Source organism: Podarcis bocagei, assembly GCF_964188305.1.
Source record: "Podarcis bocagei genome assembly, chromosome: 4".
Taxonomy (NCBI): Eukaryota; Metazoa; Chordata; class Lepidosauria; order Squamata; family Lacertidae; genus Podarcis; species Podarcis bocagei.
Window position 1 is genome coordinate 41,389,910 of NC_138128.1, and position 26,150 is coordinate 41,416,059.

Below are 26,150 nucleotides of genomic sequence, written 5' to 3' on the forward strand. Positions count from 1 at the left end.
AGCCAATGACCCAGAGACCTGCTGACAGTGAGGTTTCTATTGCCCAGAAGACAAAAGCAGCGATTGAAGACCAAAGCAGCAAAATGAGTAGCTAATCCCCTCAGCTGGACATGAATGCTGGTTCTTTTCCCTTTTTTTCCTTTTTGAGTCTCACTGAATTGAAGGACTCCAAACAGCTCAGCAGTTCTGTTTGCTTCAGGCCTAACAACACTTGATGTCAAATGCCTCAAGAGGTGTGTGTGTGTGTGTGTGTGTGTGTGTGTGTGTGTGTGTGTGTGTGTACCCACCCACACATACATACATCAAGGGCTCACCCAGCTTTCTTTTGTGTCATGTTTTGAGGCACAGGTCAACGCTTTAAAGCTACAAGAATATTCCACCTCCACCCCCCATGCTTTCCCTGGGAAAAGCCATATTTAACCACTGAATCAGAGCAAATGACAATCAGATTTTCTGCAGATTGCCATTTGCTCCAATTCAGTGGGAAAATGAGGGTTTTCCAAGGGAAAGTGCCAGGACAAAAACAAAACAAAACAAGTGCAGGAAGTGTATCAAGATTAGGACAACAGCATGCTGAGGGGAGAGGATTAATATTTTCCTCCACCACCAGGACCCTGGAAAAAAAATTATCCCCATGCTACAGATAGGGATAAGAAACAAACTACACTTAATTGGCATCAGTGAGAGATTTTCCCCCTTTGCTGTTTTCAGCACAGAGGTGAGACAGTTTTTTTCCAGGAACATGACAGGGAATGGTAGGGCTAACTGTTCCTTCCCTGTGGGTGGGGGGAAAGGTTAAGCATCCCCATGCGCTGTGATTCTTCACCCAGGCACTGCTTCAGTTCTACTTTAAAGAAACAAACATTGACAGATTTACAAACAACATATTTAATGTCACATATTGCTCAATCCTCTTATTTTTTGATTGAGAAAGGCAAATAAAGGAACATGGATGGGGATAGAAAATGCCATTGAAGAGTTGGGGCTTGGTGTACTGATGGCTTAACTTGAGCATAAAGTGGACATGCATAGAAGTGGTGAAGAGTGCATATCTATAGGCAAGTGGGCACTTGAGCTGCCCTGTCCCTTAAAGAGTTATTTACAAAGCTTTTAAGCTGAGATGTAACTGAGTATGGGCCATAGTAGAGAAAGGTCTATGGCACTCAAAATAATCCTACTGGAAATGGAAGAAACTGTTGTCCCATGTTGGTGAGTTTCAAGTAGACTCCACTTGGGGATCTTCATGTATTTTGTGACACCAACTTATGTCTTGGAAAACCTAAGTCTTGCATGCAACATCTTCCAGAATGACACCACAAGGTTTCTGTCCCAGCATAAGGAACCCTTGATTTCTTTATGCAAACCCACCACAAATTCCTTTTGTACTCTTGTTGTATTTATTTACATGCAGAGTCCATTTCACGTCACTGAACATGCAATTTTGGTTGGCTCATGACAATCGAGATATTTGCTTCTGATTGAGCTGCACATGTGGCAACTCTGATTTCTCCCCCTATCTGAGCTGCTCCTTTGGTCTTTCCACCTACCAACTTCCCCAACTGCTGTAGTGAGCAGAATTCTAGGTGTTCTGTACAGTGAGCAGGAAAAGGAGCTGACCAATATTGTTGTTGGCTCACACTAGCACAGACCACAAGTATTTTCTTTTGATACTGTGGATAGAGCGACTAGGTCACAACAATCCAGAAGTTAGTTCTGCCCCTTCAAATTCATCAAATAAGTGGGATACTTCACAGCCACAGTTTCTCCCAACCAGTGCTCCCCAGAAGGTACTCAAGGGTACACAGTACCAGCACCTTTTTGTTGTTGTTAAAAAGTGTGGCACTTATTATTATTATTATTATTATTATTATTATTATTATTATTATTATTTATTAATACCCTGTCCATCTGACTGTTACTGTAACAACTTCAGGGTGTGTACCGGCACCTATTTTTCTAGAAAAAAACACCACTGCTTCCAACTGTTATTTCCATGGCCTGATTCAGCTAGTAAAAGGAAAGTGTAAATACTTTTGCATTCCTGTTGCTCTGCCTCTTGGCTTCATCTGCAGAATGTTGGTTCCCAGCATCACACTTTTGTTTCTATTGAACAATCACCCTCCCTAGAGCTCATCAACCAACCAACCAACCAACCAACCAACCAATCAATCAATCACAGTGTTCCTGCAACTTCACTCTTCTCTGTTACTTCTGGAATGGACACCACAATTCAGCCTTTTCAAACAGCTTCAAGAATCAGTCTTAATTTCCTTCATCCCCAGTCCATCTTTTGTTTTTGTTTTTCCCTTTTAAGAGCCACACATGGGGCAGTCTCTTTCTGGTGCATGCTGTGCCTTCCCTGAGATGAAAAAAGGAGCACTGCTTTACTTCCAGAGGCACATTAGCAATCTTGCAGTTGGTTGCTCCAGCTACTTTTCTCAATTCTGGCTCTAACTGATCAGAGGAAAATGGCTGGAGTGTTGGACTGAAGGGGAGGTTAGTGTTGGACTGAAGGGGAGGTTAGGTGTGGGATGGGAGTTGGTTCAGCATTTCTCTACCCACACTCCTTTTATTGTGAAATTAAGATCTTCCACCACCACTCCACTTTGTATGTGAATGAGGTGGACATATAAATAAAGGTCCCACCAAGCCTGAGTTGGTTCTGTGTTTTCAAATTTACCCAGGGTTGTATGCAATGTGTGCTAAGACGAATGTTCAATTTGTGCAGCAGAATAATTTCCTCCTCTTTCCCCCCCTCCCACCCCCCAATCTGTTTTGGGGAGCAAATATGAGGATAGAATAGGGCATGCATGGGGAGGAGGAGACAATCCTGCTGCACTAGTGCTAATCCTTGTGTTAGTGCAATTTTTAGTTACATACCACCCTCTCTTTCTCACAGTCTGCCAGATCCAATCCTGCAGGTGAATTATCCATTTACGAGACCATCTGTAGCCACTAAGACACCTTAAAATGTTTCTATCAAATGTAAAATAACTAAGCAAGTATTAGAAATCACCCCAGAACTGGCCCTACTAAACATCTTCCAAGACAATAATGCCCACTCACATCACAAAGAACTCATAACTCACCTACTCTCAGCAGCCAGAAACATCATAACCAGACACTGGAGAGACCTGTACCAAAATAGTATGGGAAACAGCCTTACTGGAAAAATTAACCAAAAAACTGAAACTGACATGGGGACAAATAGAGGAAGATGCCTTCACCCTGGTATGGCTCCCCTTTATCACATATACAGCCCAACAAGACAACGACAAGAATCCACCAACAGCATATAAATCAACCTGATTCACAAACACCCACCCACCCCACTCACACATGAAAACAAAGTTCACCACAGCCAATCACAAACAAACAACCACAGCCTAGGCCAACCCCAACTTCTCTCACCAACAAAGAAACCCAAACGGATAGCAAAGAGAACCTGCACAAACAATGCTGACACAAAACCCCACGCATATATTAAGTAAAATAGAAAAATAGCCACCTGACCCCACTCCCACCCATCATGGCCCTTTCCACCACTTCCCCTCTTTTCTTCCTAATGTAACACTAATGTCTCAACAAATGAAACTGACATATAGAAAATGTAACTTGAAAAAAGAGACATTGCACATACTTTTGTAAACCAATAAATCTTTAATACATTAAAAAAAAATTTCTGTACTCCAATTTATAGTTACTTGAAGGCAAAAGCACATCAATTCATAGTCACTGCCATTCATAGTCACTGGACAGCAAATTTGTCACAATATGTGCAGCGCTAAACCAGTTATACGTAGTGATTTTTATCAGATACACTTTGTGCTTCTACTCTCAGAGTGAAAAGAACATTTAATTTACAGTCCCCCCCCCCCCAAATCAGCCGCTGCTATCTTTCCTTAAAACTAGAATAAATTCAAACATGTATTGCAGCATTTATAGCTACTGGAAAAAAAGAACAACACACCAGAGTTAGATGTATGCAGGTTTGCAACAAGAGTATTAACATGAGTCTGGGCAGAGTATGTGGTATTTTGGGGTATATGTGGTAGTTTGGGGAATTGTATTTGACTTCCAAAGTACAGTGGTACCCCGCAAGACGAACGCCTCGCGAGACGAAAAACTCGCAAAACGAAAGGTTTTTTCGTTTTCGAGTTGCCTCGCAAGACGAATTTCCCTATGGGCTTGCTTTGCAAAACGAAGCTCTCCCCGGGGACAGCGGGTCTTCTCTTTTGAAGCAAGGGGCGGCGGGGAGATCGCTTCTCCCCACCGCCCCTTGCTTCAAAAGAGGTCCGGGGGCAGCGGGAAGTGCTTCCCGCTGCCCCCGGACCTCTTTTGAAGCAAGCGGCTGCGGAGAGAAGCGATCTCCCCGCAGCCCCTTGCTTCAAAAGAGGTCCGGGGGCAGCGGGAAGCGCTTCCCGCTACCCCCGGACCTCTTTTGAAGCAAGCGGCTGCAGGGAGATCGCTTCTCCCGGTGCTCCGAAGCCGGGCGGGGGGGCGGGAACACCTGCCCCAGCCGCCGGGCTCCGGAGCGCTGCTGCGAAGCCGGGCGGGGGGGCGGGAACACCTGCCCCAGCCACCCCGCTTCGGAACGCTGCTCCGAAGCGGGGCGGGGGGGCGGGAACACCTGCCCCAGCCGCCGGGCTCCGGAGCGCTGCTGCGAAGCCGGGCGGGGGGGTGGGAACACCTGCCCCAGCCACCCCGCTTCGGAACGCTGCTCCGAAGCGGGACGGGGGGCGGGAACACCTGCCCCAGCCGCCGGGCTCCGGAGCGCTGCTGCGAAGCCGGGCGGGGGGGAGGGAACACCTGCCCCAGCCACCCCGCTTCGGAACGCTGCTCCGAAGCGGGGCGGGGGGCGGGAACACCTTCTGAAGGCGGGCGGGGGGCGAAAGTCTTTGTCCCCCCTGCCTGCCTTCCCAGGGGCTTTTAAATCGCCCCGGACAGCGGAGAAGTCCTCCGCTGTCCCGGGCGATTTTAAAATGCCGCCCGCCAGCATTTTAAGATCGCCCGGACAGCGGAGAAGTCCTCCGCTGTCCCGGGGTTTTTTAAAATGCTGGGGGTGGGAAGAAAAGCCCTTGTCCCCCCCCCCCCAGCCTTCAGAAGAGGTCCGGGGACAGACTGTCCCCGGACCTGGTCTGAAGGCGGTTTCCGTAGGAACGCATTAATTGATTTTCAATGCATTCCTATGGGAAACCGTGCATCGCAAGACGAAAAAACCGCAAGACGAAGAGACTTGCAGAACGAATTAATTTCGTCTTGCGAGGCACCACTGTATATGTGCATCTGTCTTAAAATGTGCATGCCAGAAGCCTTTAAAAATGTGTTTTTCTCAAATAAGAAAAACATAGCTATGGGATGGTCCAATATCACAAATATCCATCAATCTGAAATATACAAGAATTCAAATAGACTACACAGGTAGATAAACTTTTAAAGAAATTCAGAACAAGAACAATTATGTCCTTTCCCACATCACTGGCCTAGTTTGATGGTTCATGGAATATATGCATCACATTGGTAAGTGGAAGATTGTTAACCACTTGATATTTTCAATTTCTTGACCCTAAATACCTGTTTCTATGTTGGAGATGGGGAACCTAGGGTCCAACAGATGTTACTGGGTTCCACTACAGTCAGTCTGGCCAATGGTCAAGAATAATGGGACTTGTTCCATTGATGACTGTGCTACACAACGTAGGAATTGGGCCTTTAGTGTTGTGGCCCCTGCTCTTTGAAATTCCCTGCCCTTGGATATTAGACAGGTGCCATTTTTGAAGATAGATTTCTCTTTCAATAAAACTTTTAAACAGAGGCAGATTTAAAGCAGCACTACTGGTTCCATCACACTGGGTGCCACAGGGTGTCGCAACTATGACATAGTGAACTGAGCAAAACGAAAGACGAGAGGTGCGGGGGTGCCAAACTCTGACCATTCACAGTGTGCTGCTTTGAAGCTGAGACCCCCCCCTCTCTCTCTCTAATTAATTTTCTGTTTTACAATTTCAGATAATTATTTTACATCCTTAAGATATCAATGACTTCCCTTCTCTTCCCATGATTCATTTTACATATCTTAAATCCCAGCATATTTTGCAAAAACTACCAATCAGTATTCCATTATTGCAACCACCAAACACTTATGAAACTGAGGCTTTTCTTAGTCTGCATCTGTATTGGAATTATTTTTTAGGTGTTTTAAATATGTACAGAGAGAGAGAGAGCGTTTTATCTCTTATTTATTGCTGCCCTGGGCTCCTTTGGAGGAAGAGAGGTTATAAAATCCTTATCCCTAATCTATACTTTTCAAATTTGGTTTTTAACATCCTCAAAGCAATCCACATTCATTTAGTATTTCATTATTTAGGGAGTTCTACCAACATGTGACTGTAGCAGCATCAAAGACTGCAGCTACCAGATAACTGCATGTTGCAAAATGTCATTCTAATAAAGTGGGAGCACATATATGATAGGCTTGTCACCAATTTTAGAAGGGGTCTCAATATTAGCTGTTCATTAGTTTGTATCCGCCTGTTATTTTCTTGAATGTGTAGATTTGCTGCAGAGATCATGCCTAAGGGTCTTTCAACAGCTGTAACATTTTCTTGTTTGCCAGTCTCTATGAGATACTATCCTAGTGGCTTCATATCTGAAATATTGGGTGATGCTGCTCAGTAACAAAGGGCACAGCTGAGCACACAGCCAAGTGGGAAAATGAGGCTCTGCTCACTTGGCTGTCTCACTTCCTCTTTATATCACTTGGAGAAAAATGTCAATATAAGGCTACATTTTTAAAAAAAGAAATCACAAAATAATCCACATTAATTTAGGATCTGCTTCACTAAAGCTCTCCAAAGTGCTTAATACTAAACATGCTGGTACCCCCTCCATCGTTTAATGATTTAGCTTTTGAAGAGATGCTGAAAACACACTCTATTTCAATGGGTGGTTTGTGAGAGTGCCATTTACAACAACAATCAGAGAAGGAAGCAGCTTTTGATTTCTAGTGAGCTGTGCTGGATTTGCTTCAAGACTTGAAAGAGGTTTGGAACAGGACAAAGGCCAATAAGCAGCACACTGCCAAAGACATCTAGATGCTACCTCTAAGTAGGGTGAACAGATGCAAAGGAAGACAGGGGGCCTGTACCTCATGGATGTAGTGTGTGTGTGTGTGTGTGTGAGAGAGAGAGAGAGAGAGAGAGAATTTGACAACCACCACTTGTCACACAAATGTGAGGAAAATGGCACCTGCTGCATTTCCCCTTCCTATACAAATAATATAAGTACTAGAGGCTGGGCCCCTGCTCACTTCATTCCTCTTGCCAACCTCACCTATCCTCACCCCCACCAACCTCCTTCCCATACACTTTGCCAAACCTACCCTTTTCCTTAGAGATTACCAAACCTCCCCTTAGAGCTTGCCAAACGACTCCCCTTTCCCCTACAATTGTTCTTCCATTGCTCACCTGTGCTGCCCTCCTCTGTCTCGCAACTCAGTGCTCTTCTTATCCTCCCCAGCAATTTTCTGAAGGCTGCTATCATGCTGTAGTTCACAGCACTGCCTGTTGGTGACAAAGCAAACTGTTGTATGACAACAGCCTTCCCTTTTTATTATATATACAGTACATTTATACAAACAATGAATAGCCCTCTTTTATATCTTACCCTTAAGTAAATATCACCTGGATATCCTTTTCAAATCTTATACAATCTATCCAGAGACAATGGGTCTTAATTATTAGGGCTATTCCAGGTTATTCCAGCCAGTGAGGTATAGTGGTTAAGAGCGGTAGTCTTATAATCTGGGGAACCGGGTTTGCGTTGCCGCTCCTCCACATGCAGCTGCTGGGTGACCTTCTCTGAAGTCTCTCAGCCCCACTCACCTCACAGAGTGTTTGTTGTGGGGGAGGAAGGGAAAGGAGAATGTTAGCCGCTTTGAGACTCCTTCGGGTAGTGATAAAGTGGGATATCAAATCCAAACTCCTCCTCCTCCTCTTCTTCTTCTTCTTCTTCTTCTTCTTCTTCTTCTTCTTCTTCTTCTTCTAGAAACAAAAGGCCAGTTAGTAGTTCCCACCACGAATGGCATTTCACTTCTCATCCCTGATTTCCCATTTTCTTTTCCAACAGAAACTCTATAACGTAGAATCTAAATCCTGAGCATGCTTCGGCTTGTTTCAGATTTTTCAGCCCTTCATTAAAATAAATTGTATTTTGGCAAACCTTGAGGTTTCCCCAAGTATGCTAATACTCCATTTTGTTTTCCAAGAATTCTATTTTTGCTACAATCCTGTTGATACCCACCATTTGACTTCACACTTTAAGGGGAGTGATACTGTTGCGACTTAAATATGCTGTTTGGTACTGGCATATAGATGTGTGTGTCTTTTACTTTATGTTAGCCCTGAGTTATGGGCTATCTTGAAATAGCTCTCTGGGAAGCTCTGCTGGAGACCATCTGCATAAAGCACGCAATTGCTGACATTTTGGTAATTAGCTGATTTGTTGTATGAATGTACTGTTTCCCACTGCTTCAATCAAGCAGAACTGGCTGCTTTGTGGAGAACAGCTGAGACCCTTAATGGTATTTCTGGGAATATTATAAATCAGAGACTATTTCTGAATTTGTCCTGTTCATCTTCTCTTGATTTCTTCATACTAATATCCTGTGCATGTGCTCCTTTTTGTGTATGTGGTCTTTCAACTTCAGCTGTACAGTGATTCAGATGCTCAAATGAATCCTTGGAAAGATACCAGCTCTGCTCTTCTGAGCTTTGCTGGGGCACATGCCCAGTTTATATTTTTTAAAAAGAAAATGATTATGGAAGGCACTGAAAACAAGACACTGAAGATCATTATTCCATTATATAATTCACATTCACAGTTGAGGCTGAAATCCAAATAAAAGGCTGAGATTCAACGTGCTACTTTACCACCCATGGGTTTGGGCACTCCCTGGTGAGTTCTTGATTCCTCACCCCTTTGAACTGCAAACCCACGTGCCACATCACAATAAGGTTTTGAAACTCATCTCTGTGTTTGTTTGGTTTTTTTAAAAAAGCATGGAGAGCTGGTGTTTGATGAAACTGTGTGGGTAGGGCAGGGACCAGCACCCTGGGCAGGCAGGCAGCATTTGAATCACCTGCTGCCCCAGCTAGGTGTGCACCAGTTGCTGGAACAGCTCTATAAAGCCTGCCTGTCCTGGGAGGGAGGCGCGCCCCCGCCCTCAGAGAGGACACCCCTGAAGGGGAGACACCAAAGGGGGGGTCATCTCTTTGGGGGAGGTGCTTCAAGGGTGGAATGAGGCTACAGACCAAGTACCAGCCACCTTGTGCTAAAATCATGGTTTTAATGGGGATGGGCTTTTAACTTGGATGGGTGTTGTTTATTTAGCGGGGTGGAGTTGTTTTAAATTGTTCTTAAGTGTTGTATGTTAATTTGTAATTTTTTGTTTTATAAGGCTGATGAATATTCTACAGCCTACTAAATTTGTTTGTGGGAGGGGGGTTATTGTATTATTTTTAACTATTTACTTGTGTTTTTACCTTGTATTTTTATCCTGTGAACTGCCCTGAAATCTTGTGATGAAGGGCGGTATAATAATAATAATAATAATAATAATAATAATAATAATAATAATAATTTAAAAATAAATAAATAAAGCCTCCTTTAGCATGGCATGGCTTTAACATGGAACTAGCTGTAGTGTTCTTTCAGTCACAGTATTCAGCTTCTCTCACCCTATCTTTAAAATGATATAGTATAGTTGGAGAAGGAGCAACAGAGGGCAACTAATCCAACCAGGGAGACTGGTAATCCTCTGTTCTAGAGGGAGAGCTTAAACAGTTTTGGTGCTTTTTTTAGCTTAGGAAGAAAATTCAGCTAAAATAGAAAACAATAAAGGCTTGTAAAATTGTAAATATTTTCCCGCAGCACTCGATTTTTAGGGGGCAGGGCAGGGGAGGGTCATTAATGAAAGAGAACAAAAGAGTCAGGACAAGCAAAAAAATCATTACACAATAAAACAGTTGGCATATATGGAATTCAGTGCACAAAATCAGAAAAGTGTAAGCAAATTCACAAAGCTCCCTGCATTATTTAATAGCAACGGCTTGTGTATTTGCCATAGACCTGCTTAAAGTAGAGCAGGGCTAGGTGGAATCTCAAGAGGCTGCCACAACAGACAAAGACATATGAGTCTTGAGACACTGGCTGTAAAACCTCTGATGAAGAGATGGGGCGTTGTCTGCTTTGTTGGTTTAAAATTTTTCTCTTAAAAATGAAATGCCCATTGTTAGCTGTGTATGGACATGATTTTCAGCCCTCTGAATTACAAAGGGAATGAAGCCTTTTTTCTGGGTTCAGGTACTCAGCAGGCTTATGGGGCAAAGGTTGAATGTAATCTGTCACTAAGGGACCAATTTGTGCAAAACAGAGAATTGCATCAGCTGTGACACAAAGGAAAAAACTATGATGCATAGTTTATGCATCAGAGTTATGAAGATGCAGATTGGCCTTCTACTGCAGCCTTTCTTCTCCCTGTACTTGTCTATCTTGTTAGGATTCTCAAAAGTTGCCATCTCCCCCTGTCTAGAAGTCCTTGTCCCCTTCTTGTTCTCAGTGCTACAACAAATATAAAGTGAATATATTTTAATATGTGCATTCAAATAATAATCCCACACAAAAATGTAAGATGATTCATTTTGTTATGCTTCGCTTTCCCTACCTGGGATGATGCTAATCAATGGCCTCAGGTGCGCCTCTGCTTCTTAGCTTCCTCTGCCTAACAGAATTGTTGTAAAAAATACTGAGATGTGTTAAAAATTATGTTTAGGCTGCAATCCTATAGCCACTTTCCTTGCGGTTGACTCACTTGGGCGGACATGTATAGAATTGTGCTGTTAAAAGTGTAGGGGAATAATTGGCTATAATACTGAATGTTGAACACTTAAGCAAAAAACCAGTCAGAATAAAAGTAAAGTCATGAATTTGTTTTTCAAGGCTGGAAGGAGTTTTAACTGAACAGTCCACTTATGGCATTTTGAGAGTCATTTGATCTTGTAAAGGCATCACCCTGCTTGCTCCGTGTTTATTTCTGCATTGATTTGCATGTTGTTCAGTTATTCCATGGCTTGCACTGCCTTTGCTTTTGATGGCTACACCTACCAACTTTATATCCCTAGGCAGTCTCCCTAGCAACTGCCACTCTTTGCAGGAAGGCTTATCATTGATTTAGGATCCAAGATGAATAAAGACATCAGAAAATAGTAGTGTGGGGTTCATTCCCTCTGGACTACTGTACAAACAACATACTGTTATAGGTAGAGTTAATTTGCTAGCACCACTGCATGGGTGAGAAGACCACTTCCTGCAGGGCAGATGTGCAAAGAATTAAGTGACTCATTAGATTCAAGCATTTAAATATGGTGCACCTGGGAGCTTTTAGAAATTCTCATGCATTGTTCCTTCATAGGCAATACATGTTAGCTTAACTGGCCCAGGTTTGCTTGTTTGTTTATTATTATTATTATTATTATTATTATTATTATTATTATTATTATTATTAAAAAAGCAATACACACAAGATCAGTGTGTAAGCAAATAGCATACACCATGACTAAGGTTGCTGCTAGATACCCACCTTATTTATTTTGATTCTTGCTGCAACATTTCCTCTTGTCACAGTTCCATTGAATTCTCTACATCAAACACCGCATATCCTTGATGCAGTCTTTTGTTCTCCCTATATATTTTGTGTGCCATATTTTATCACTGTGTGGTATGTACAGCAACATGTAATGCATCTCAGCACACAGTGGAGGAAAACAATGTTGCTGCATTTTTAACCACTAATGTATACACAATCCCAGTCTTTTCCATCTTTTGCTGTAATTTGTTGCCACCCTTCCATGCCTTCCTCTGCGTCACTTACTTTTTTTGATTCCCTTCTGCAATAAAAGAACCTCCTCTTGGCAGAGTGGAGCCTGTTTTATTTGCATGGCACATCAGCTGCCTGCTAATTCTTCACTTAGCACCATCTTCTTATTCTGAAAGGTCATTTGAATGACGCCTAAACTTATAGATTTGCTATTTTAAGGTTTGCCATTATTCTGTGTTTGTGCCTCTGTTTGCTGTCTCTTATTTTAAAATGCAATAAACAATTAAGGAACAGTCACAGAGCAAGCCAGTCTCAGTTCTTGGATTGCCATGGTAACATTCTCCACATCAGAGGAGAAGTGTGGTACAGAATTCAAAAGTATATGTTTGTTGCACTTGGATTTTAAATGACACTGAAGTGAAATCTTTGTTCTTTGGCTTGGTTAGAATCAAAAGTCTGGAAGGGTCATCAGATGTATAGTCCAGTTGATCCACACTCCTATAATGAAATGGTTTCCTTGTACCAAACCCATTCCTATTTTGCTTTTCCAGTTCTGTTATTGAAGTCAGTTTGATTGGAGATTTCCCATGGATTGAACATGGAACCATATGCTCTGCCACTATAAGCTATGATTGTTCCTGCAACCTAAGCACTTTGCTTGATGCTCTATTCATCAGCGGCAACAAAATAAAACAAAAAAAATGAGCTCTGTCTCTCTAGTGCCTGACAATGTACTGTAGAAGTGTGGCTATGGAAGCTACAATGCAGTCTATCTGGATTTAATCTTTATTTCTTTTCCATACCACTTTACTAAATGGCTGTTCTGAACCAGTACTTGGGTGCAGCAAGAAACTGGATGAAGATGAATAAACTTATGTCAATCCAGACAAGATGGAGGTGCTTTTGGTTTATCAACCAAACAATGCTCAGTCTGTTCTAGATGTGGTTGGACTCTCCCTAAAGCATCAAGTTTGCAGTCTGGAACTGCTTATTTATCCTGCACCATCCTTAATTAATGACTTAGGTAGCCTCTCTGTGGCTTCAAGTGCCTTTTATCCATTTTAACTTTTATGCCAGCTGTGACCTTACTTGAATTTAGATAGCTTGGCCACAATTACCCATGGTCTCAGGGGCAGCCCATCCCATTGCGCCACCTGAGGCAAAATGGGAATCACTGCCTCCTGGCTCCAACCATTGCACCTCACTTCTGCTGCTGCTCCCTGGCTCTCACCAAATAAGGTGGGCGTTGGGGCACTCTTCCAAGAGTTGCCGCTCTCTTGGCTTCTCCACCCAGGAGCAAGGAAGACAAATGGTAACACCGCATGCTGGAATGCAGCCTCCTTGGCAGCAGAAGGGGTGTCCTAAAAATTGAAAGTGTGGTCACTTCAAAATTGCCCGCAATGGACAGGATACCCCTTCTGGTTCATGGGACAGTTTGCAGGGTTAAAGTGTTATAATGATAATTTGGGATAAATTCTCAACCCATTCCATATTGAGTTTGGTACTGAGTGGTGAAACATTTGTACGACAGCTCTGCAACGTGGGAGGGTGAAAAGCAATTATCGCTCTCTTTAGAAGTTTGTATCCTTTGCCGAAAGTCAATCTCAATAAGGTTTCTTTTTAAGCACTGCATTTAAAAGAAAGAAGAGCATGTTGTTGTTTTTTCTATTTATGGAACACAGCAAGTTTTTAAGAATTTAGAAATGTATGCAGAACTATAGTACAGGTAACCCCTCATTTACAAATGTTCAATATGTGTGTGACCCCCAACACGCGCATCACTTCGAACTTGGGAGTGACCCAAAACATCACAAAAACATCAAAAAGGGGTGGGGTGGTGGTGGCACAGGGTGTTTGCAGGCGTTTTCAGTGGTGTTTCAAATACACACACGCAATTTCACTTAATTGTATGTTGTCTTGGAACATAACCTCCGTGTAAATGGGGGTGGGGTGGGTTGCTGCCTGTATTTCCACACATACTGTATGTATTTTTAAAATTCAGAATAAAATGGATGGTAAGGACTCCAGATTTAATTTATACATGTGTCTAAGAGTGCAATATTATACTTACTGAACTATACAGGAAGCAGCAGCAGTTGGTGGGGCTGAGCAGGGTAGGGAGCCCTTGTTCACATGGCATCCCAATGCAGAGATCTGAGAAGGCGATGGGCAAGATGTCAAGGAAGCTGGCATGGTACGGGCGCAGGGGCAGGAACATTGGATTGGCTCCACCACTGTGCCCACACCAAACCAAACTCCCTTCCACCCAGAGGTGCCAACTTGAATAAAATGGAGGGGGAAGGTAGGCCCTGCCCTGCATAATCGATCACAAGATGTGGCACATACACAGCATTTGAATGGCAATGCCCAGCAACTTGGGAGGGGTGGCCCCCTCAAATATTTTATTGGCGGGGCCGAAGTGACCTTGGCTTCCAGGAGCTGGCTCCTCTGCTTCCACCTAATCCCTCTCCCTTCATGTTTACCAGCAGCAGCCTCCATGTTGGCAAGCTGGGTGAGCAATGCCACCCCACCCCACCAACTGATGCCAAACCTATCCTGAATTCTATCCCTAGCTGAATGTAAAAGCATTTTATGACACCCTGGTGAACTGAAAATGAACACAACCTATGAATGCTTACCCACTCCTTTCCTTTTCCATTCAGAGGTTATAGTAGTTTTATTTTTGTTTCATTGATTAATAACAAAACTCAACTAAAAATTAGGGTCGTATCCAGCACTGTGCACAGTGGGACTTCCCTGTTGCTCTCCTCTCCCCAAGCCCCTGCCAAATCTAGTTTTGAGGGATCCCCAACCCTCTAGAGCAGATTATGAGGATGCACAGTGAGCTGCAGGGCAGAGGAGAGAAGGGGGAAGCTGCATTGAGCAAGTGGAATGGCAGCATTGGATGAAACCCAATAACAACAACAACAACAACAACAACAACAACAACAACAACAACAACAACAAACAAACAAACAAACAAACAAAGCAATCTTATGTGTTCCAGCTTAGAAGTTAGTTTCATTGAGTTCAATGCACCCTAAAATGCAGATAGTTCTGGGAGAAAGTGGAATGAATTGTTGCTGGGGAGTGACAGACATCTCTCATGCCTTCTCTGACTCAAGGGCCATCCCTCTATAGTCTATAAGGAAGTGTTAGATGGCTGGTTAGCTAGTTGCTGTACATATGAGTCATGATAGCTTTCTGGCTGAATAATAAGGGTGAGTGGCTCACATTAAGGACACTCTGCCACTTGCTGTTTCTGACGTGTGGGAGACTCGTCATAGCTGTGTCTGCAGCTGGCTCTAGTAATTGATGCACACAACCACTGACCTTCCCATGTTTGCTGTCAGCTATGCTTATCAATTACCTCCGAGTCTCTTACATCAAGACTCATGGTTAATGACCCTTCTGTGGTCTTAAGAGCACTGCTTGCTACAAAGGCAAAGCTCTGCTATACACTCATTCCATGTCTCTCTACTCAGGCCAGCACTGCATTGAATGTTTTAGGCCTATTTTGTTGCTGCATAGCATACCAGCAAAGAGAAGCACTTGGTTGCTGTAAATGGAGGCATACTGTTACCGCAGATGGATGTACAAACACTCCTTCCTATGTATGATAGGAAGCAGCACACTGAAACTGAAATTCTAATGCACATGCAACAACAACAACAACAACAACATGATGATGTAGTGCCTACACTGAGCAGCTGTAGAAAACGATATACACAGAGTTCCTACCAAAGGCGCTGACTTGCCCCCCCCCACATTGCGGGGGCACATCACATGATGTGTCACGTTACACATCACATGATGCATCCCGCCCCCAGCTGGCATGCGGGTGCTTGTGTGCTGGGCTGGGACCTGCAATGTTCCTACCCACAGGCTTCTAATCAAAAAAAAAATATGCCTCAAGGTTGTGGAATAACCTTATTTATTTCCCTAGGCTTTTATGTGCATTCTAATGCATTAATGATTTTTAAAGTATGCTGTTCATGCTTTCTTTGTATTTTATCGTGCTTTTGTAAACTGCTCCTGAAACTTCTGCTGAAACCATTTAAATAAAAATAGCCCCCCTTGCAAGGTCAGGAGCCGCTTCCTTCCCTCTCTGCATTCCCCAAGGGACATGAAACCCAACTATGCTGAGTAGCATTTGGCTGCTGACTCATTTGTAGGCTGTTTATGATCATACTCAGTGGATGAAATCACTGTCCCCACCCCCTCCAATTTGCATTGTTGTTTTAAGCAAGTTTTCTTGTATTTTTATGTAAGCTGTTTTATGCATTGGAAAAACACCACATTTTAAAAAATCTAAATAAATACACTATATCGAGCTGTGGATATTATGCAGTGAGAGCTTATGCATGTGATCTGATCCCACATCAGGAGTGTGTGTGTGTGTGTGTGTGTGTATGTGTGTGTGTGTGTGTGTGTGAGAGAGAGAGAATAAAAACGAAGGGCAAATGGATGGAACTGGTTCCATAGGTCTTTCCCATTGAATAGGCAGCCTAAAGACCCAGGAAGTCAGCCTTACTTCAGTAGTCATGTCATTCATGTGCGTGTCCCTGCAGTGTGGCATCACATCATGCTAACTCTCTTTGGATGTGAAGAGCCACCTGCATTGGCTGCGTCATGATTTACATTGCTAAGACCTTTTTGGAGAAACCAAACAGATAATTAGAAATCATCCAAGAACTCGTAGCAGCTGTAGATGGCTTTAATGTCCCAGCAATCAACATATCTGCCTTCTGTGGGAGGATATCGCTGAATGGAAGAATTTAAGAACATAATAGTTGAATGTATGTCTCTGTGTTGTGGGACTATATGCTTCATCCCAGCTTCTGATTTGATCCTGGAATGCCCATATTTTCCCTGCCATTCCTTCCCCCACTGAGCTCAGGGAGGAGTATGGCTGCAGCCACGAGAGAGCTTCCATGGCCTCTCCATGGCCTCTCCACGGCTGCTGCTGCTGCCGGCCTCCTCTCTTGGGCAGCTCACAGTGGCTGCTGTGATCCTTTGCATGCAAAAGATGTGCTCTCCCACTGAGCTATTGCCCTTCCTCAAATACACTGGGTGTACAAGGATAGAAGAGACTCTAGTTTTATGCATGAGTATTTCCCTAGCTATTTCTTAAGCCTAGCTAGTACTTGAAGGCACTGCCCTGCAGTGTGTAGCTGACTAGTTCACATGTTTCAAGAGGAGCCGGACTCTGTCTGATGTAGCCTGGCCTATTGGGGGATCCATCTGTGGGAACATGTGGAGCACGAGCTGCCTGATAGTGCAAGTGGAACGTGTGCTCCAAATCAGTGAATTGAATGGCTTTAGGGACCTGGATGCCTCAAAGCAACAATTCTTCTATTGAAACATAGAAATGCTGGTTGCCGAGGGTTCATATCATATCATGGTTTTCCCTTCTCTGTTTCTTCTTAGCTATCATTAACCCAAAGCAGCCCAAGGAGACACCAAAAAGTTTCAGCTTTGACTATTCCTATTGGTCTCACACAACAGTAAGTAGATGCTAGACTACAGCTGTGGATGCATTTGCTTTTGCATACAGTGGTACCTCGAGTTACAAATGCCTCAGGTTACAAACGCTTCAGGTTACAAACCTGGAAGAGTTACTTCGAGTTGAGAACTTTGCCCCAGGATGAGAACAGAAATCGTGTGCTAGCGGCACAGCGGCAGCAAGAGGCCCCATTAGCGAAAGCACGCCTCTAGTTAAGAACTGTTTCAGGTTCAGAACGGACCTCTGGACCGAATTAAGTTCATAACTAGAGGTACCACCGTACTATTAAGTTGGCTTAGCATTGGGCTTGGATTTTGAAGTTACTGTATAGTGAGATGTTCCTGAATAAATATTTGTCTAAAAATAATTCAAGGCAATTATTCAGTAAGTGCTTTTGAACAAGAAATAATTTTGAGGAGTAATCACAAGCAATTCATGGACAAATAGTGGGGAAACTGTGACTTAGCTGCTCTCTGTATTTGCACAGCTGGGTTTATGGGCCTTTTTATTTTATCTGCCTAATATATGCTCCAAAAGACAGGGAAGTGTTGAGTGCGGCATTGGAGATATTCATCAGGATAGTGCTGTTCAACATTATGTAAGCTGGAGTCAAATGCCTCAGTGATTACTTCAGTTACAATACTAATATAACATTAATAGAAATCTTTCTGAGGCCCACCATGTCATAACAGTGGGTCAACTAAATATAGATCAGATATAGGATGATTATTATGCTGTACACTTTAGTGGCATTCATGCCCAAGGCCCCTTTGCTGCAGGGCAGTTTGAGTTGCCATTTTCCAAATGGCTACATAGCGCTATGCATTATGTCTTCTAAGCCTTGAAATAAATCATTTGAGAAGATCCTCCTCTGCTGGAAGGCTCCAAATTCCATCCTGAGTTCTTATTTTTCCATAATTGCTCAGAAGTAATAGCACACACAAAAAAATATTCTGATCAAACTGCTCCAATGTGAGGTCGTAGTAATTCTGACATGTTTTTAGAATAATTCTTGGTTAAAAAACAAATGAACAGCATGCCATGGAAAGGGGAGAAAAGTTCTCTTCTTTTCTCTTTTGATGCTTTCTCAGTATCCCTCATCTTTTTCTTAATAGCCTGAAGACATCAACTATGCTTCTCAAAAGCAAGTGTACCGGGACATTGGAGAAGAGATGCTGCAGCATGCTTTTGAAGGTTATAATGTCTGCATATTTGCCTATGGCCAGACTGGGGCTGGCAAGTCCTACACTATGATGGGCAGACAGGAGAAGGACCAACAAGGCATAATCCCCCAGGTAACTATAACAACAAGAGAATGCAGCTAGAAACTAACAAGCAGGTCCAAGAAAGGGATCTTTGGGGTGGAATTTGGAAAGTGAATAACTATAAGAAAGGTAAGGAGTGTGTGGAACAGTTAAGTTGCTGAGCGGCAATAAAGAGAGTGTGGAAGTCCATGGGCTCATTGAGAAAATGGAAAGATGTAGTACCATCTAGTGGTAGGTGAGTTAAAGGGGATACCAATAATATCTCTGGGAGGCCATAACTGAGCTGAAGGGCAGCAGCTACTGATTCAACCCATAAGGGAACCCAGGAAACCATGAGGGAAGACAGGGAAAGAGAGAGCATGGGCATTGGAGGGAGGATACATTTCATTATTTTGCGAAGCAGCACAAGGCTAAGGGCCCCTGTTGACACCTCTGTCCATCAGTTGGCTGAATTAAACGATAGACTGGTGGGGGAAGGAGAGCCTAGAAGGAAGGAGCAAATGAGAGGGTGCTCAGGCCTACTGGCTGGACAAGCAGGGCTTACCTGCCTGTGGCCTGTACCTTTAAAAGAGATTTGCTGAAAATTTACTCAAAGCTACCAGAATTGTCTTTGTTTCAGTGAAGGGATGAACTTACATGTGGAGCTACCTGTAATGGTTCTAGGGGTTGCTCGTGCGTAAATCGGCACCACACCTGGCTGGGTTGCCTAAGTGAACCTTTTCTGTCCGGACAGCCACTCGCCCGTGGCTGTCTCAATCGCTGGCAGAATCCGTCAGTGGACGTTTCTTGAACTTCTTCCAGCAAAGAAGCTCTTTGACGCCTAGTCTCCGCCTAGTCTCCCTGCGCAGAAGCCTTCTGTGCAAGGAGGGTGTGGGCAGCGGAGGACCCGTGCTCTCCCTGCTGGTCCCCGGTGAGGAGTCATGGAGCCCCCTCGCCGATTCCCCCATCTGCCCCCCTTCTCCACTGGTGCTACGCTGATTTCCTTCCCCAGAAGATGTGCTGCTTCTCTCCCTCCCGGGACGCTCTCCGGAACCCCTCTGGAGCCCTCCCTCTCCCTCTGGCTCCGATGGCAGTTCCCTGACACTACCCTAGCTATATCCCAGCTATCCTAGTGATGTAGATTTTCTTGTTCAATAAACATCTAGATAGAAATCTAGGCAGCTGCCAGATTATTGATAGATTCTGAGTAAATGGTACTATTGTCATAGATAAATGCAGCTCTTTTTTTTCCTTCTGATGTTATGCAGCTTTGTGAGGATCTTTTCTCTCGAATCAATGACACAACAAATGACAACATGTCATACTCAGTGGAGGTAAGAACTGATACTTGGTCATCGTCTATACTTCCTTTGGGGCAAGATGGAATATAGGATGGGTTCTCTGAGCATGAATGTAAGTCGTATCGGCGTGTGGAAACACAAAGTCATTGGATTATGAATTGACAACAACAAAAGTTACAGAATAGTGTTCTACTAAATTCTTGGGTGACCAGATAAAAAAGAAGACAAGACTCCTGACCTTTAATAGTTGTTTAGAACAGTGTTTCCCAACCGGTGTTCCGCGGCACAGTAGTGTGCCGCCGGACGCCGCCTGGTGTGCCGTGGGAGGGAGGCGGGCGAGTCGGGCTAATCCTCCGACGAGCTCCACCTCCAGACCCATTGCTCAAATCCTTTAACCCAGGAAGGCAGGAGGGCGGGGAGGGGGGGGGAGAAAGAGAAAAAAGAAAGGGTGGAAAAAAAGAAGGGGAAGAGAAAATATTTTTTTTAAAAAAGGAAAGAGAGGGAAAAAAGCGAGGGATGGAGGAAGGGGAAGGGGGAAGAAGATGGGGGGTCTTTGTGTATAAACAGAAGGGGAGGACAATGAAGAGGGGCGGGGCTTGGCAGGCAGCAGATAACTGGGGAGGGGGGCGCGGCTGGCGGCGGCTCAAGGCAGGAAGGGAGGAGCTGCCTTGCGGAGAGTCTTGGGCTGCAGAGATTTCCCGTTCAGGAGCGCGGGAGGCCACGCCGTGGATGGGAATCTCCTCCTCCTCTTCCTCCTCCTCCTCCAGGAGAGAGGGTGGTCCGCCCCACCGAGTCGTGCCTGCTCAAGCGTGGGAGCCTATAGTTAGAGCTCAGCTCCTTTTCTTGCCTTCCCCGCCCCCCCCGAGCACATTTTCCTCGCCCCCCCAACCCCCGCATGTAGAATAGAAGCCCTCCAGCCTCCACGGTGCACAAACTCTGTCCTCTGCAATGAAGCGCTTTGTTGCATATCTTTGGTGAGGTTTTTAGGCAGTCTTGGTGCACCTTAAATCAGCGCTAATTGCGCCTGGACGCAGTATTTACTTCCGAGTAGGCCCCCTTCTCCCTCCCCCCCGGTAGCACCTGACGTTGCTATTCGTATCATCAGGTTTGTTTGTTGATAATTTAATTGTTTTAAAAGCATCATGCTAAAGAGCTCTCTCCCACCCCCAGACCCTTGGGCAAAACAGAAACACACACATACACAAACTCAGAGATTGAGCCCTGCAGGTTTTATGAAATGAATGGATTCTGAATGCCTGTTTCAGTGGCTTGTCCGCCTTAGGCTGCTGGGCCAGACACCTGTTACACGGTGCAGTCCGTAAGCTGTGAGCGCTGCTACCTGCCGCCGAGACCACGTAACAACAGTCTTGAAAGACCTACATTGGCTCCCAGTACCTTTCCGAGCACAATTCAAAGTGTTGGTGCTGACCTTTAAAGCCCTAAGCGGTTTCGGTCCAGTATACCTGAAGTAGCGTCTCCGCCACCATCGTTCAGCCCAGACACTGAGATCCAGTGCCAAGGGCCTTCTGGCAATTCCCTCACTGTGAAAAGTGAGGTTACAGGGAACCAGGCAGAGGGCCTTCTCGGTAGTGGCACCCGCCCTGTGGAATGCCCTCCCATCAGACATCAAAGAGATAAACCAGTGTTTCCCAACCGGTGCGAGACGTTGCCTGGTGTGCCGTGGGAGGGAGGCAGGCGAGTCGGGCGGCGAGAGGCGGGGCGGCGGCGGCGAGGAGAGGCCACCCAGCGCGGGGCTCTCGCCGTCTGCCTGCCTGGCTGCCTGCGTGGCGCTGACGTCACGGGGCTGTAACGTGCCCCACATAGGCACACGCGGGGCGGCGAGCGAGCTCCCTCCCACATCCCATCGCCGCTCGCTTCGGCCGGCCTACTGGGCTGTCGCAGGCGGAAGGCCTGCACATGCGCGAGGTTTTCGCGCCTTCGGGATTCCCTTCACGCCTTCCTCCTCCCGGGTCCTTGAGAGCGCGGGAAGCGGCAGCGCGAGACCGGCGTTGAGCCTGGTAGGTATTGCGCTTGCCAAGGCAGTCATTTGGGAAATGAAAACTTGCAAAGCAAGCAACCAGTTCAATCTGAAGTACGTGTATGCTTAATATCCTATATCTGAAACCTGTTCTGCCCCCTGCCCCACACTTGGTGCCATTTTCATCTACACATGCAGCAGAGTAAGTTGACCCAGAATAGTACCAATTCAGATGGCAGATGGGAGAATGACAGTGCTGAATGCTTTCCCATGTAGAACAGTCCCTGCAAATAAAAACCTAGCATATTTGGAAGAGGGATACTAGCCTAACCATTACCTTCTATGCTGTTACTATTTTTTTATTTTTTTTTACATAAGTAAAAAGTGACCTTTCCCCATCTGGCTTGGTGGTGTGCCTCGAGATTTTTTTCATGAAACAAGTGTGCCTTTGCCCAAAAAAGGTTGGGAAACACTGGTTTAGAAGAAAGGATTTCAGCAGCTATGGCTTTTTAACACAAAATTCCCTTTTCTACACAACTGTTAGGTAAAGCAGCCCTGTCTTCTTCTTTTTATCTCTCCACCCTAGGGGTTCACCGTGTTTACTTTTAGGTACGAATTTAGTGGGCAGCAGCTGCCTTTGGGTTCACCCACACTTCCTTTCGCCCTGCTGCTTTTCCCCAGGAAAGCTCGTAGTTTAGCACTGAATTGGAACAAATGGCAGTGGCGTTTTCTGTGGATTGCCGTTTGTTCCGATTTAGTGCTAAGCAGCAGGTTTTCCAGGGGGAAATGGTGGGGCAAAAGCAAAATTGCTTGGATAAGCAGCAGTGTGGACAAGCCTTTAGTCAGCTTTCAGTGTTAACCTGATGATCCTACACAGCCGTGCTCCCTCCTCCCCTTATCGGATGAATAATATGCAACTCTGCTCACAAAGCAGCTCCCTTTTGAAAATCTGCTTCCAGTGTTTCTGTTAGCACTATCTGCTCTGCATATTTCTTTTTACACACCTGTCTTCAGGGTTTGAAAAGCTTGTGAAGAGAGTACTGGGTAAAAAGTACAATCCAAAGAAAGTTTGTGGAGCACAGGGCTATCAGGTGCTTAATTATTTGGAAGTATGTCCCATTATGTTCAATGGGCTTTACTCTCAGATAAGTGTGCCCAGAATTCTGCTTAATTGTGTTCCTAAACCCCTTTGATCTGTTTGTAGATTTTCTTTGTGAGGTCTTCCCAAAGAACTTCTCCGCAACTCACTGTTTGGAAATAATATATTGTAGGCTGAGGCCAAAGGGGTTTTGTTTTATTGTGTTCCGAAGAGATAACTTGCACTATGTGTGTATCAGGTAGTGTCCACAAGATGTGCCCTCTCCTATGCAGCTGTGCTTATGTTCAAATAGATCCAATTTTTCAGTACATAATTCTCATTGTCTGCACATTGTGCCCCACAGGTGAGCTACATGGAAATATACTGTGAGCGTGTGCGTGACCTCCTGAACCCCAAGAACAAAGGAAACCTGAGGGTGAGAGAGCACCCACTCCTTGGACCATACGTCGAAGATCTCTCGAAACTAGCTGTCACATCCTATAATGACATCCAGGATCTGATGGACTCTGGAAACAAAGCCAGGTAAAAAACAACAACTGCAGGAAGGCCTACCTCATTCTCCTGTGTAGTCATGAATATAATTGTTATTCAGAGCTCTTTCCACCAGAGGTCTTTGTGGTAAGGGGGGTTATTGGGGAGCTGAGGTTGCCTAAGGGGACAGTTGATGGTACTGGGACACAAGGACCCCCTAGCAAACCCGTGGCCCTCCAGATGTCATTGGACTACAACTACTATAAATCTCTGACCATTGACAATGATGGCTGCAGCTGATGGGAGGTTCACAGGTTTCCCATCCCTGTTTTAAAGAATTGCTTAAGCACTCGAGCACTGTTTAGAATCTTAATTACCAGCCTGGATTCCTGCCTTGTCAGCCTTGCTTCCCAATTGAATGAGGCTTTTGAGACCTTGGAGAAAGACCTCCTTATAGCATTGGATCTTTGCAAGTAGAAAGTGAAACTTGGATTTCCAACTTAAGCAGAAATAGAAATTTAACACTTCACTATTGTTCTTGCTCAACAGGACGGTGGCTGCCACCAATATGAATGAAACCAGCAGCCGCTCACATGCCGTCTTCAACATTATCTTCACCCAGAAACGGCATGATGCAGAGACTGACATCACCACTGAGAAGGTGAGTGTAGGCAGACCAGTAAAAGTTGGTGTTCCTGCAGGCAGCACAAGAGGTTAGGGGTGGAATGGGTGCAGCCTCCTGCCACCTTCCTTGTTATAACTACATGGCCATGACTCAGCCACTGACCTCAGCCGGCTCTTTAGCTAAACAACATGACTCAATGGAATGGGGGCAAAGATCATCATTGTACAAAAAAATGAGGTGAGGATAGTTTGATGGGATTGCTTAGAAGACGAACCTGCTATTCTTTAATCTTCCTTACATTTCCTTTGCAAAGCCCTCCACCCACCAATGAATTAGACTTGGGTCTGGGAATAAAAATAATAATCAAAAATGCTCCAGCTTTGTGTTGTCAGAACTTCCACCAAAATATATAGATACTAGGAATGTAAAAAGAGTGGGATCATAACAAAGGTCAATCTAACCCAGCAACCAGATGTTTCCAATAAGCCCGCCAGCAGAGCTTAACGGCAGTAGTCCTCTGCTGCTGGCTCTGACTATGGTTATTAGCCTTAAGGCCTATGCACCTTTAATGGGTCTGGATGTTCTGGATACTGGATCCTCTGGACTGCTGCCAGAGTTGGGACAAATGTGGCCATCATGGAGAGCCCAATTGGGCAAGCATCTTGTGTTGTTATGATTTCTTGGTTGTTTTATTGTACATTGCCTTGAGTTTTGTTATTGACAGAAAGGAAATGAACAAGTTTTAATTTTTAAAAACATTGGAAAAAGCACAGAAACAGTTCTCAGTTTAGCCTGTCTAGTCAGCACTTGTGCGATGAGTGGAGTGAAGGACTTCCTTCCAAATGAGATTCTTAAAGCTTCCAACATCTCAACTTCATGTGGCCCTTCTAGATTCATGCCAAGCAAGAGTTGGTATGAGTCCAACACTTTCATTTGAACAAAGCATTTGCTGCTAAACTGTTGTGCCTTGTTATGAAACATCATTGTGGTCATGCGTTCTATTTCTTTCCTGCCTTTCTTGCATCAGACTCAAAAGTGGCATATGTCAGTACCTAGGTGGCCTCTTGTTCAGGTGGTAGATATCATAGGCAACAAGTTCCTCATCTGTTTTTCTGATTTCAGGTCAGCAAAATTAGCTTAGTGGATCTTGCAGGGAGTGAACGAGCTGATTCCACAGGAGCAAAAGGCACAAGACTGAAGGTAAGAGAAGAGACCAAATTAAACTAGAAATGGATGCATGTGTCTTTATTGTATGTAGGATTGGGTACACCAAGCCTCTCAGATACTATGGCATAAGGTTATTTCTTGGAAAATACAAAAAAAAACCCCTGAAATGTCTGAAAGTGGCCTGGTAATTATCACTGTTCATGTACCAGTCCTTTTCTGCAGTCCATACTTGCTCATATTCCATTCTTTTCCATTTCAGTCATTTTGCTGCTGGTTCCTTATTGCCTAACTATTAATGCCACCCCATATTGCTGCCCTTCATTCATTCTGGTTGAGATACAGGCAAAGCTGTCTGTTACTGCATGGGAGTGGAGTTTCACCAAATTATTATTATTGTTACTGTTGTTGTTATTCAGGCGGTAACTTCTCAAGGGAGTAATTCTTAATCCTGATGGTTGTGTGAAGCAGAATGTCCTCTGCGGTTGAAATTTCTTTGTGAAAAGTTTGTGTTGGAATTAGTTGCTCCAAATAAGGATTGTCTTGTTCTTACAGGAAGGAGCAAACATCAATAAATCACTCACTACTCTGGGGAAGGTGATTTCTGCTCTGGCTGAGATGGTAAGGATTGATAGTTATGAGTTTATATACAGAGTTTACATCTCTCAATACATACTCTGCAATGCTTCACTAGAATTGCTCAGCCTTTGGTCCCTGCAGCAGCTATGAACCTATTATTATTATTATTATTATTATTATTATTATTATTATTATTATTATTATTATTATTATTTCTATACTGCCTATCATCTGAGGATCACAAGGCAGTTTATAGTATAAAAACACAAAAATGCATACCATAGTAACAAACAAAAGCAGTATTCTCC

The 26,150-nt window shown here is 44.3% G+C and overlaps 1 protein-coding gene across 22 annotated transcripts in view; it reads left to right on the forward strand.

Annotated features, from left to right (window-relative positions):
* Positions 1-26,150, forward strand: part of KIF1A (kinesin family member 1A) — a 117,044-nt gene that overhangs the window by 17,055 nt on the left and 73,839 nt on the right. For all 22 annotated transcript variants that reach the window (XM_081192492.1, XM_081192503.1, XM_081192507.1 and 19 more), the window contains exons 3-9: positions 17,306-17,382; positions 18,497-18,676; positions 19,894-19,959; positions 23,347-23,525; positions 24,024-24,135; positions 25,222-25,299; positions 25,819-25,884. In XM_081192492.1, the coding sequence (XP_081048618.1) occupies positions 17,306-17,382; positions 18,497-18,676; positions 19,894-19,959; positions 23,347-23,525; positions 24,024-24,135; positions 25,222-25,299; positions 25,819-25,884 (758 nt within the window). The remainder of the gene's footprint in view (positions 1-17,305; positions 17,383-18,496; positions 18,677-19,893; positions 19,960-23,346; positions 23,526-24,023; positions 24,136-25,221; positions 25,300-25,818; positions 25,885-26,150) is intronic.